Here is a 13,355-nt window from a genome sequence, read left to right as displayed (position 1 = left end):
TTAACGTAAAAGGTCACAGGTCCGACCCATGTGTCCGTGAGGGAAGATGCTGAACCTGCCCATCCACCATAAAGATAAAAAACAGAATTACCGCCTCACAGCTGCAGCTTGCACCACGACTCCTATGATATATGTAGTGAAGACGACTAAGTGAATGGACCAGCCGTACACTCCAATACACAGCTATCATCAGTGTCATTGACGATCTAGTCAAATTCAAAAGACAGGTACTTAAAAACACTCGACCGGAACACGTAATTTATGTAAGAAATTTGATTTTGTGAAGTTTGAGTCTAATATTCTCTTTTAAGTAAAAAATGTTTTGATCTGGAAACCTATGGAAACAGAAACATTTTTAGATTTCATCTTGGGACTTCATCTTGGAAATTTGGATGAGGAAAAGTCTGCCCACCCCCCCTTCCATATCCGAGAGCCAAAGGAAGGCATGTATCTCTGCACGGCTCCCTTTTTCTTTTTCTTGCTGTTGCCGTCTTCAACTTAGAGCAGGGAACTGAAAGAGGGCGAGAGAGCACCTAAAAGAAGGAATACGTGCGCCATGCAGAACGCGAGCTGCGGACAGAGTGGCAGACATGCAGAGCGACAGAAACAGACTAACACAGAGGTGCGCAAGAGAGACACAGGGTTTCCCGCCCGGGTAAAACTTTTAACGGGGTCAAGTGCGAGGTTCTAGTGTGAAAGCAGCTCAGGATAATTCATATTTTAAATGTGCCGTTCACACACCCCCCCCCCCCCCCCCAGGACCGACAGCGCACACACACAAACAAGCCCAGCTCCCGCAGGATCACGAGCGTACTACTCTTACCTCCGAGGACTGCGCCGAGCGGCTCTTTTAAAGGCCTCGCTTTAGAAAAAAAAAGAAAAAAGAAAAAAAGGCCAGTTTGCCAGAACATGGCAGATGGAAGCCATTTTCCACTCGTGAGATCGAACTGACAAAACCTCACCCAACGAGAAGTGATCTGGTGGTGCAAGGATTGACATAAGTGTGATGTGCTCCCTCCAAAAGAGTGCACTTCCACGTCCAGGTCTTCAGTGAGGGGCGCCGAAAATACGAGTTCCACAGGAGTACTTACTGGCACAATCCTAGCAAACAGACAGAATAGTGCTAGCGTCTCGCATAATGCAACAGCCCTAAATAAACTATGACCAATTTCTCACTCAGTGTCACATTTGTGGGCTGAGCGACCTTTTTCTTCCCGGAGCGCCGCCGCCACAATTCCTGCGATTACTTTATTAGTAATCCGTTTCGGGCGGCGTTTTCTCCGAGTGCCGCAAATCTGCGCCGCTCCTCTAATCTTCAATTCATCACGCATTTCTTAATCACACTCCAAAAATAACAAACCTGGAATTACTGACTCTCTCCTTTCTTACAGCAAGAGCCGAGCCAAATGCAAGCTATCAAAGGTTTACGGCGTGCGTATGAATCACTAAAGACCAACAAACTACCCTGTTCGCCTTGTTATATTGTAAAATAAAAGAAGAAAAAAAAAATGGGACCTTACTCTTAATTTTAGCTTCAAATAATTTGAAATGGATCTGCAATAATGTAATAGTGCTTTCTTGGCGAAGTCGGGGCTTGTAAAAGCCAGATCTTAAATCTTCAAAAGGGACAAACCCGGATAAATAAAGGTTAAACCAATAAAACAGGCCCGGGCATTCTCCATTAAACCTCGTCTTTCCTCCCGGCCGGCTGGCTCCCACAGGCAATGACAGCAGAGCTGTTGCTACAGATGAGGTAAGACGCTACTCGCCACAACGGAGCCCTCTTCTATCGCGGCGCCACCCAAGGGAGCAGCGGAGCGCGGCTGGAGGTGCCAATGAATTAGTTCACTGTTTTCACTCATTATACTGAACTGACTGCCTCACTTTTTTCTTTTTCACTCTGTCTTTATTTACGCCCCTTTCTTCATCCCCGACTTTTCTGGCACCACCCATGCACACACACACACACACTCAACAAAGACCCCGCTCATAATGAGGGCCAGTGGTGTCTGAGTGTGTGGTATTCTTTGTGTGGTGTGTGTGTGTGTGTGTGCGCGTGCGTGTGTGTGTGCGTTTTAGGGAGGAGGATTATGGCAGTTCCAAAGCTGTGAATAGGGGCCAGGCTGGGCCTTGGCCCTGGCTGAATTAATTACTCTAATTAGCTTCTTAATTGCATATATTAAACCAGTGGTTAGCAGGGCTGGAGCTGTGGTGAGGGCCCGGATCTAAAGCTGGAGCTGGGGGTGGGTGCCGGCGGACAAAAGGCCATTGGACACAAACATTTGAACACACACACACATACACATACACACAGAAGTGGCAAACCCGCTTCACCTTCCCCCACCCACTTGAGGTAGTCTGAAGTGGAGGAACGAGACCCTCCATGATGGGGGTATTCAATTAAATACCCCCCTCAACCCAATCCCCCTCACCCCATCAATATGTAATCGGCGAGTACAGCAGCAGCCGATGTGTGGCACTAATATGGATGATAAGCCCCCCCGGAGGGAACAGAGAGGATTAATATTTGAACCGCGGGGACTACTTGATGTCGTCTCCAGCTGAAAGTCTTTGCCGTTTCACTTGCTCGGTGCTCCCGCTCCCTGTGACATTCGACACGCTACACCCTGCCACTGAGTTGTGACCATCGCGCCTCGCCCCCGTCTGGCCCTGCAGCTCGCCACACGGACTTGCACGGACCACGGCAGCATCGGGATCATTAGTTCCACTCGCTCGTTCCACCTCCCAGCTTTCTTGGCTTGCACGACCTGTGCATTCTAAGTCCTTATAAAAACGCTTGGCTCTCCTGTGCGGACAACACTTTTATTTTTGGGCTTCAGTTGACCCTGGAGGAAAAATAAGTAAGGATGAGAGAGAGAAGGGGGGGGGGGGGATTATGGCTCTGACAATTAGAGGTTGGGGGTAAAAAACTACAGAAAATGCCTCGTTGTATTTGTGAATTGCACCCAAAGTATCGCACAACAATGACGATTAGTCAAGAACAAGTAAACAGCCAGTCCGCTAATGAATCACTCTTCAACAAACAAGCGGAGCGCACACACGCACGCACGGACACAACAGGCCCGCGCACGAGCGCTGAGCGATAATGATGTTCTTTGTGGAGTTTTGGGGGGTAATTAGGGCTGCTTAAAGGGTGGTTTAAAGGGATTTGCAGCTGATTGTTTGTCCTTATATCTTTGAGCCGTGGGCCCTCATGCTCTGCTGAGTGTCAACACTGTTTTCTACTACTGTCTCCTCGCGGCACACAGGCCGACCCTTCCTCCGCTCCCCTCTGTTTCTCCCCCTCTTCCTCCGCCTGCTTAAGTTATTCTAGCTCATCTGTAATTTACTCTTTCTCTCCTTTCTGTTCTTTCTGAACAGCTGCCGGGTCCAATCTTGCACCATGGAACACCATAATCTCCCTGACACATGGCAAAGATCATGCCTGCAACTTCCAGAGAAAACTACTGGAATAAAACGTGCCAGCAGCGGTGTACATGTGACTGCTTTGTCCTTGGGACGCGCATACATTTTCTTTCCGAGAGTTAGATGAGAAGATTGATGCCTAAAGACTGGAAGCGAGGGGAAACAGCACGCCTGACTTTGTCCAAAGCCCAGGCACACACCTGATGACGTCCCTAGCATTGGGACCGAGGCCAGAACCAAAACTTGTGCCCACCGACTTGTTTCTAACAAGAAATAGGCCTGTAGCTCCACCTTGCAACTCACAACTTGCTGGTTTCCATTTCTGTTCATGCACAGGTTAGGCAATTACCCAAATAACATCATTGTAATGTTAGTCACTGCTGCCAGTCTTTACGCTAAGCTAGACTAACCAGGGCCTTGCTGCAGCCATTTTTTAATTCCCCTATCACAATGGAAGATAAATAAGAATATAGCCTAAGTCATTTAGTCATTCCAATAAACTCAAAGGGCAGAGCAGATGGAAAACTTTGAACACAAAGTTTGTCAGTATGTATAAGTAGAAGACACACGTATCACGTCTGCCTGTCCGTGTGTGAGGCTACGCATCTGTCCATGTGAACACGTTCATTATGCTGATCAGGGGTCATGTTTGCTTGAACCTGGGCACTAAATCAAGGCTATATTAGCAGGCTAATGGGTTCTGCTGGTGGCAGAGGTCAGCCGAGAGGTGCGCTTGTTTTGAACTCCCCCACGTCTGACTGTCGGGAAACACACATCCTTCTGCAAAAAGGGTCCTCGGCGGACGTCAGCAGCACAATGGCGCCTTTGTGTGTCGGGCTGCGACGGGGAACGGGAAAAGTTTGTGTGTTTGTGTGTATTGGCGTGTGAGACAGACAGCGTAGGAAGGTTAAATGAATCATACAATGTTAACCAGGCCCAATCCAATTAGGGAGGGATTCTTCTTGTCCGACCTTTAACAGGAGAGACGTATTCACACTCGCTCACGCAATCTACCCCCACCCCACCAACACAACTACAAACACAAACTCTCCACACAGTCGGCCTTCCAAACACACTCACACACACGCACACACACACACACACATACACACACACACACACACACACACACAAACATGACACACAACCACACACCAACACCCACAAATGCACCAACTACAACCCCTCCCGCCCACACACACACACACACACACACACACACACACACACACACACACACACACACACACACACACATAAATAAGTATATAAGCAGTCAACCAACATCAGACACACACACACTCACACAACCAATCTCGTAGACAGTAGTGCGGCTGATTGCTGACCTAAATCGGCCAGGCGATCTGTCACTTTCTCTTACTCACACCCAGCACACATCTTTTTTTTTTTTCAGCTTCACCCTCCTCTTCTCTCTCTCGTCTTTTTCTTGCCAAAATATCCCCCGCTCTCTCCCTGTGTCACTTTACATCAGCTCACTCTCGTCCCTCTCCTCCGCCCCATTATCTTTGCCAGAAATGCCTTGACCTCATTTGTAATCCCACAATAAAGATGTCAACATACAGTATGTTGCGCATTGGTGGCTTCCAATGTATTTAAGTGTACATATCTTATTCCCATGCATATAATGAGGATGTATACGGCGAAGATCAGGGGATTCTCCGGCCTAATCATTTAAAAGAACACTTGAGTTGTGTACTATTCTTTAAAATAGTCATCTTTTCCTGTGTTCACTTTCACTTATCCATTGAGAGATGCAGATATACTTCATCTCTAGTGAGGAAATTAGTTGGATTCATTGCGCCAAACCCCTGCTGACCTATTCTATTCCATTTTCCTCTTTTGCACTTTATTTGAGGCTATTTTCACGCATGAGAGTTTAACTGAGGCCGGTCGCCCAAGGAATTTGATGTGTTTGGTGGAGTGTGAAAAATGTGTTGTGGGCTAGAAAAGCAGTCTCAGGTCCAGCTCAAAATAGTTGTCAGGGGTTGGCTTGGAGCAAACTCTCGGCATGTCCCGCGGGGGCCACAACAGATGTGAACGCCTTGAAGTTGAGAAATGTGTAACAACTTTTCGGTGTGTTACTACTTACGGCGAGATTCACGGTGGTCGGGGAAGAGAGCGGGCTGGTCTGTAGGTGTTTTGCAATTTTTGTAATGGAGAATCTTGCCAGGTAAGAAGCTCAGCAGTCACAGCACACGGGTGGGCAGGTCCAAAAACCTCAACTCACTTTGTTACTTAACCTTCATATTCCTTCATGAATTTTACCAAATGATCAAAGCCCTAACTATTATAAATACATAAAGTCAGAACAAGTAACGTTGTGTGATATTTCAGGTTAGGGGGGGAATATTTCTTTAATTGTGATTTAATTATCACAACAAAACAACATACCAAACAAACACACCCGTGACAAGTTGCCATCCTGATTTGGAATGGCATCTGATTTCACACAACCTTCACAAACATATATTCTTTCAAAGCACGAGGCCGCAACATTTTGCGTGTAACCGTTTTAACAGCTCAAAATCACTGCAACAGCATTTGCTTGGATTGGAACAGGAATGCATACAAATGAAAACATTAATACAAGAATTACTTTCTTTCTGTCTTCTTCACCGTGCCCGTGTTTCTCAGAACCTTGGAATAGTTTGGGATTTTTTTGATACTAAACTCTAAAGTGATACCATTCAGAAGTGACCGGGATCCTTAATGGAATATAAGGAGAAATCGTGATCTTTCTGTGTGTGACATTTTTTGGGCTGGTGCTTGTAAAAGGGGTTTTAGGGCACTGGACAAAAAAAAAAAAATAACGATAAAGGTGCTGATGTTGGCATGAGCATTTTCCCAACAGGTATCTACGTTTTTACATATACCCGAAGTGAGGCCTGGCAATGTAGTGCCACACCAGCATTTCCATTTCAGCGGGATTATTCAGTATAAAACAACCCCGAGCCTTAATCCCTTCACCGTGGTCATCTTGTTTCTCTCTCCCTCGCCCGCTCCTCTACCCCCTTCCTGCAGCCCTTCCTCTGCTCTCCCCTGCGTCTGTGGTTGCTTCAGAGCCTGGCAGGAGGCTCAAATCCGAGGGCTTAAACTTGATCAAATATTCAGCAGATATAGATTTCTCCGAGTCCCTGGATTCCCCATCTCTTCCACCCAGCTGCTTTCTATTCCTCTATCCTTTTCCGCGAATCTCACACGTTGGCCCTCCCTCACTGCAGTCACAAACAAAGTTGTGCACGTGCACGGGCGGCCGCGCACGTATGTACATGGGGGAATCATAAACTAACGCAGAGTGGCAGGGAGGTGCAGCTCATTTAGGCTGCAGTGCAGCGTTTCTCTCCGCTTCCTCTCCTCCATTGTCTCTTCTCTCTCCTCTATTTCACTCTGTTTCGCAGTCGTTCCATCGTTTTGCTCTCTTCATCCGTCTCTCATCCCCCCCCCCCCCCCCTCTCCTCGCCTTCTTCTGTCCTTCCCACCTCCTTCATTTGGATTCTGTGTCATTTATTTCAGCTTAACCCTGATAAATAAACCAGTGAATACCCCTGCATTATTGAACACATTGATGTCTGCACGCGCTGCACAGGTCCCCGTGATGCCCAACAATAACTACCCATACACACACACACGCATAACTGCACACAAGTTGCAATTAAAGATGAAAAAGGCGACACACAATTTAAAGAACACAGACACATACATAAATACACAAATGAGACAAAGGAGAAGGAGAGAAAATAAAGTTAACAGAACAGAGAGTGAGATGCCAGACAACTGCAAAACACGCAAATGCACCAACATAGCGGATTGACTTTCCGCTAAAACGGATAACCTTACCCAAAGACACAAACATGCACACACAGAGTTATTTTTCTAGGTGTGCAAGCTGTAGTCAGCTCGTCTATTATTCATATTAGTGAGGGGATGGTGCGGGTGTGGGTTGGGTTGTTTATCTCTGCCGTTGAACAATAGCAGGCACTAGGCTCTCAGCAAAGCCCCAGGGGGCCCTGCTCCCTAAACACCCCACTGGGAGTCGTTCATCCCCGCTCGCAAAAAAACACAGTTCCTTCACGTCCATCCTATATATCCATGCGTGCACGTCGGCGCCGCATGGCCGCACACAAAAACGGACTGACGTACCTGTATCTGCCGCTCACGTGCACGCGCACACAAACACACTGCCATATGGCTCAGTGTGCAACAACAACAACAGCGCTGCAGTCCCGCGACGACCGACCCGTCGACCACAACAGATTTGACCAATCTTTGTGTGTCCTTTGGTGTATGCGTGCGTGAGCTATTTTGAGAGCATTTAGTGCATGTTTACAACCACAGCCCAGCTTTGAATGCCACAGTGCGTGTGTGAGTGCATACATTTATGAGAAAGCCCCTGCGTATGGCGATGTGAGCATGCATATGTTAGTGTGAGCACCAGGGATGATTACTGGTGTGAGTGTGTGTGTGTGTGTGTGTGTGTGTGTGTGTGCGTGTGTGTGTGTGTGTGTGTGAGGGGTGGACACTCACATATGAGGTCATATGTATGTTGACTGTGAGCCTGCAATCATTCACTGCTGGCGTGCAACTTGGTGTGTGTGTACAAACATGTGCGTGTGTGTGCATTCATTTATTCATGTGTGTGTGTCTGAGTCCTACTGCCTTGACGGCAGCAGCGGTGATTGAAAGTGACCGCGTTGCTTCAGTGTCAACCGTCAGATGAAATGCTGTCTGTGTGTTTCACCTGACACTCACCACCCATTCAAATCAGTGCACACAGCGACAGACCTGCCTCTGTCTGTTGTCATCTCCTTCCATCTCTTACTTCCTTTTTTGTCTCCGCTTCACTCCTTTCCTTTCCTTCATAATTGTAAAGGCATCTTTGGACCCCCCCCCCCCCCCCCCCCCCCCCCCCCCACACACACACACACACACTTGTTGTGACTCAGCTCCTAAGCATATTTTCAGCTTTCTCTTCCATTATTCAATCTCCAAAGAATATGGCATATGTTCGACTGCTAGCCAGGCCTATTACCTGATGGGTATTTAAACCCACTTTCATATAACTTCGTTGGTGTTTGCCACTTTGGGTCATAAAGTAAACAGGATTCCCACTTATTAAATGTTTTGTTTGATTGTTTCCCCCCCCTCATCCTGCTCTGCATATTTATTTTAATATTACATTAGGTTGCATTGTGAACAAATATGAAAATAACTGCCCCCTGTGCCTTAGAATTAATCTCCAAAACGCTGCAGGGTTATGGACATGTTCACCAAAATTACAACAGCAGAAAAAATGTATACATAAATCCACATTACATGTTTTCATCAGATTTTATAGCGACTATTTCTCGGGTGTATAGTCCAGACTAAGAAGGACATCATCTGGAGATGTTGCTGTTTTTATTTACATTTTTTGTCATTTTCTAAATATCTTTAAAATCCTGGGCGTATAAAACTAAAAACCATGTACACGGCTTGGATACCTCTCAGATTAAAAAAAAAATTCCTTTTTTTGTAAATGTGGGTGAACTGACCCTTTGAAAGCAACTGATCCTGGACCAGTTTCAACAGCAGCTCCTCTGTTCTCCCCATGTGTGCACTGTCTTCTAAAGCTGCAAACCAAATCAGCTGCATGGAGACAGTTTCCTCCCGCAGTTCTCATTAATAAGACACGCCATCAAGACCGCACTCTGATTGTCAATGTACGTGTTCTTGTGCATGCATGCAAAGAGTGTGTGTTACACAAGGCCCTGGCGCCTGCTTTCAAAGGATTCATTAAGAGCAGTGAAAGGCTTGATCTGCGGTTTTGGGTTGATGTACTGAGCATGTCTGTGTCTGTCTGTGTGTGTGTGTGTGTGTGTGTGGTGGGATTTGAATGGCATAAGAGATGAGGAGAAAATAGAGAGGGAGAGACTGAGGGAGAGACATAGACGAAACGGAGGGTGAGAGAGAGTGAGAGCGCAAGAGTGTGTGACAGAGAGACGGGTTTACATAAACTCTGACCTCATGTTATGAATGAAAACATCAATCAATGAGTATAACTAATCAATTTTCCCCACCCTTTCTCCCCTCTCGCCAGGACACGGAAATTTTGAATTACATTGAATGGGATTCAAGTAATCTGATTACAGAAACTGCGGCATCTGTGATGCATTAGTGGGTGCAAAGAATACAAAGGGAAACTCTGGATTTTTTGTTTGGATTACTTGATTCTTTCTCAAGACACGAAGATTATTTTCTCTTGTAACGATCTATAACTCCACTTGTTGATGGTCCCAATGTGAAAATCGAATTATATAGGAATGTTTGTGCGGCGGAAACAGATTTCCACGGTGCACTTGAAGCGAATTACTGGCAATCTGTAATGGGTTTAACTTTGAAATTCACCTCCGCCGCTTTGTTTCCTCCTTCTGTTCCACCATCCAACCACTCACGTACACTTTTCCGCGTGTGCCCGGTCTGCACTGTGTGCAAATTAAATCACACTGTGCTATAGGTTAATTAAACGAAGATTTCCCCGAGGCCTCTGCATACATCGGTGCCCTTAACACACATGCACAAACATACGTGTACAGGACCTACATTCGGGGACGCCCTAGTCCACAGCGTGTGCAGTAAGTATGATATCCTCCCTGCAGAGCCGGTTCAGCTCGCACAAGCTGCAGCAGATACGTGGCTTCAAATGAGCAGCAGGATTAACGGTTATTAATTATCTCACGGCCTCATTAAGTACACAGGAGCTCTGGTGAGAGACTCGATACAATTCTTCATTAAGGACGCACGATCAAAGACACGCTGCTCGCCACGCACAAAGATATCTGGTGTTGTGATCAATGAGTTGTCAGTACCGAATACTCACTACGATCAGCTCCTCGTCCGTCTCCTCACTTCGTCACTTCGCCAGCCATCCCTCCCTGCAAATGTGTGAGGTAAACCTGTATTTTTGTGTGTGTGTGTGTGTGTGTGTGTGTGTGTGTGCGTGCGCGCGCAAGAGAGAGGAAGCGCGCGCGCGTGACCTTGCTGCTGTCATTGATTGGGCTGGGGCTGTCAATCGATCGGTCTGGCCTGGGTGTGGAGATAAAGGCGTTTCTATCTCTGGACACTCCCGTGTGCCAGGTGGGAGTGGAGGAGGACGGGAGACGGGCAAGACGGAGACTTTGGACAGCATCTGGCCTTTCTGCTCACATGTTTTCGGCCCTGCGAGCGTTTCAAGTGTGTATTGACACCACCGCAGGGCGACGCAATTCATGTTTACGGGAAATATTAAAAGAAGGAAAAGAAAAAAAGAAATGCGTTTATTGATGGCCGGTCTCCCATGTGCACTGGCTTTGTGCATGATAAGAAGCTGACTGGGTGCGTAATTATCGACCGGGTGTGTAATCACTGTGTGCACTTGTGTAAGGTTAAAACTTTGAACCCCGGGTCACTTTGAATAACTTGAGTTACCCGAGAAGAAAAGCAAACAGTCAGTCCCTTAACACTGCAGAGCTCGTGGTACTGGTATGCTGTTTAATACCTTGACGCATACTAGTCCAGAGATATTTTGCAGCACACTGCGGTCCATGAGCTGGAAATTACTAACAACATCTCTGGGTGATATAACTAGCTTCAAACCTGTTGTGTTGCAATAGTAATGTATTGAGCCGATTTCCCAACTTCTGGGTTGAGTTTTGGGGTTTTGTGAATTCTGAACGAGAACAACAGCAAAATCTGTCAACCATCTATCACTTACAAAGTGCACGTGCTGCATCTCTAGAGAAGGAAGACGTTCTGAGAAATTGCGCTAAATGAGTGTCTATTTGACTCTAAACGAACATTTAATCATATAACAATTTAAACCAACTGTGGGTAGATGCATGTTAATGTTTCCCAGCGATACATCTACACTGTAATATGCCGTATAGTGTTACAAACAAGCATTAGCTCGCTGGGATAATTTCACAACAGTGACAAATATATTAAAAAAAAACTCAATCTATCAACACACATAAAACAGATTTTAAACCAAGAGGTAGTTTTATTTAGCTATCAGGGAGTCTGTTCAATGTATCGCACACATGTCGGTGACTTGCAGCTATATTTGATGGCGATTTGCATTCTGCCCTTCAATATCTTAATCAGGTATCAGCAGGTGGCATTAAGTTCTCCCCTGTACTTATCAGGCCAATTTTGGGCCAAATTCCTGTTTCATTCACACACACGTACACACACGCACACACACACACACACACACACACACACACACACACACACACACACACACACACACACTACATATCTCGTATCTAATCGGAGAGAAATACTTGTATGTATGCTGATAATGATACAGGGTGCAGGAGAAATAAGCCCAGGGCCTCACCTCTCTTCACAAACACGCCGGTTACGAGGGCTGATAGTGAAACCCCCCCCCCCCCCTCGGTGCACCTGAAAAGTGTGATCAAATATAGAAGACAAACAGACGCGTGGGACTTCACAAACTTCGAGGGATCTTATATTCTCTTCGTTCGGCCTGTCGCTCCATGGCTGTCCCGGCTTCCTCCTCCTCCTCCTCGTTTTTAGGGTGAGTGTGTGTGTGTGTGTGTGTGTGTGGGGGGGGGGGGGGGGGGGGGGGGGGCAGATAAAAAGAAATGAAAAGATCATTTGCACACCTGAGTGGATACAGCTTGCAGGTGCGCGGGAGGAGAGCTATGGGAATCAAACAGGGTCTCGCTCTCTCTTTGTCTCCCATGCTCACTCTCACTCCCGAGGTGTTTTAAAGCTGCTTGTGTTTACACTGGAAACTTGTGTGTGTGTGTGTGTGTGTGCGTCAATGTGTGTGTGCCGCGTGCATTGCTCTAGTTGTGCACGCTGAACTCTCTTGGCTCTCAGTCGGGTATTTAAAACACAACCCCGCAGGTTTCGGTTGACCCGACCTTTCCACGCCGATTGCTCTGTGCGATACAAACGTTTGGCCGAGCTCGCCGTGATGACCTCATCAGGTCCTGACACAGCCTAACTGCAAACAAACATGCGGAACGCTGCAAAACAAACTGCGCTTCGCTGTTTGCGGTCACTGCGAGGATGGTGGGAGCAATAAACAGGCCCGGGGGGGGCCCAGCGCGGCAGCCGAGCAGGACAAAGAAACAGCAATGACACGCATATGTAACCGTATTCCACTAGACACAACATCCCAGTCAAGTAGCAAAGAAGGACACATGAAAAGAATGTAAACTGTTTTGTTTCTTCTTCTTCTTTTCCTTGACAAGTGTACCCAATTCCATAGAGGAGAAATAAGTCAAATAGCGTACGGTTACAGTAAGGTTTGCATTTGAAGAAGACCCCCCTGGAATGTCCGGAAATTACATGTTCATCGCGCCATCATCGTTCGTTTGCGGCGCACGTCCTCTACTGTATCCAGCCGTGGACCGGATCACACACACAATTCTCAGAGCTAATTACTTCGAATACACCCGCCCAATCATCACCACCATCAGTGAAATAAACAAACACACTCGGGCACAATCAGAAATCAGTCATGCAATCATAACAACCCCCCCGTCGCCTCCCATACACCGCAATAAAGCGCAGGCCCGTAAACACACAATCTCCCGTGTTGGTTCTGCATCCTCCACTCACCGATGATGTAGTAGTCGTGCATGCTCTTGAACTCGTGGCCCCAGAGGTTGGGCGAGAACTCCTGGAACTTGATGGTGAAGCGGCGCTCCCGCGTGGGCTCGTCGCACGTGAGCACGATGTTGGGGGGGCCCATCACCTCGCAGCGGTCCGCCTGCTCCCGCGTCGCCACGAGGTACAGCTTGTAGAACTCGTAGTCCGGCGTGGACCTGGCGGTGTCCAGCGGGGGGCAGATGAGGTCCAGCCGGTCCCCGATCTGAGGGTACAGAATGTAGCCCTTATCGTCCCTGAACCTGGAG

The 13,355-nt window shown here is 47.2% G+C and overlaps 1 protein-coding gene across 1 annotated transcript in view; it reads right to left on the bottom strand.

Moving 5' to 3' along the window:
- Nucleotides 1-13,355, bottom strand: part of efnb3b (ephrin-B3b) — a 75,992-nt gene that overhangs the window by 23,881 nt on the left and 38,756 nt on the right. Inside the window, exon 2 of the mRNA XM_035626493.2 lies at nucleotides 13,060-13,349. Within this exon, the coding sequence (XP_035482386.1) occupies nucleotides 13,060-13,349 (290 nt within the window). The remainder of the gene's footprint in view (nucleotides 1-13,059; nucleotides 13,350-13,355) is intronic.

Source organism: Scophthalmus maximus, chromosome 2 (genome assembly GCF_022379125.1).
Source record: "Scophthalmus maximus strain ysfricsl-2021 chromosome 2, ASM2237912v1, whole genome shotgun sequence".
In the NCBI taxonomy this organism is placed as follows: domain Eukaryota; kingdom Metazoa; phylum Chordata; class Actinopteri; order Pleuronectiformes; family Scophthalmidae; genus Scophthalmus; species Scophthalmus maximus.
Note: the sequence above shows the minus strand (reverse complement) of the source record. Positions and strands in the feature narration are given on the sequence as shown.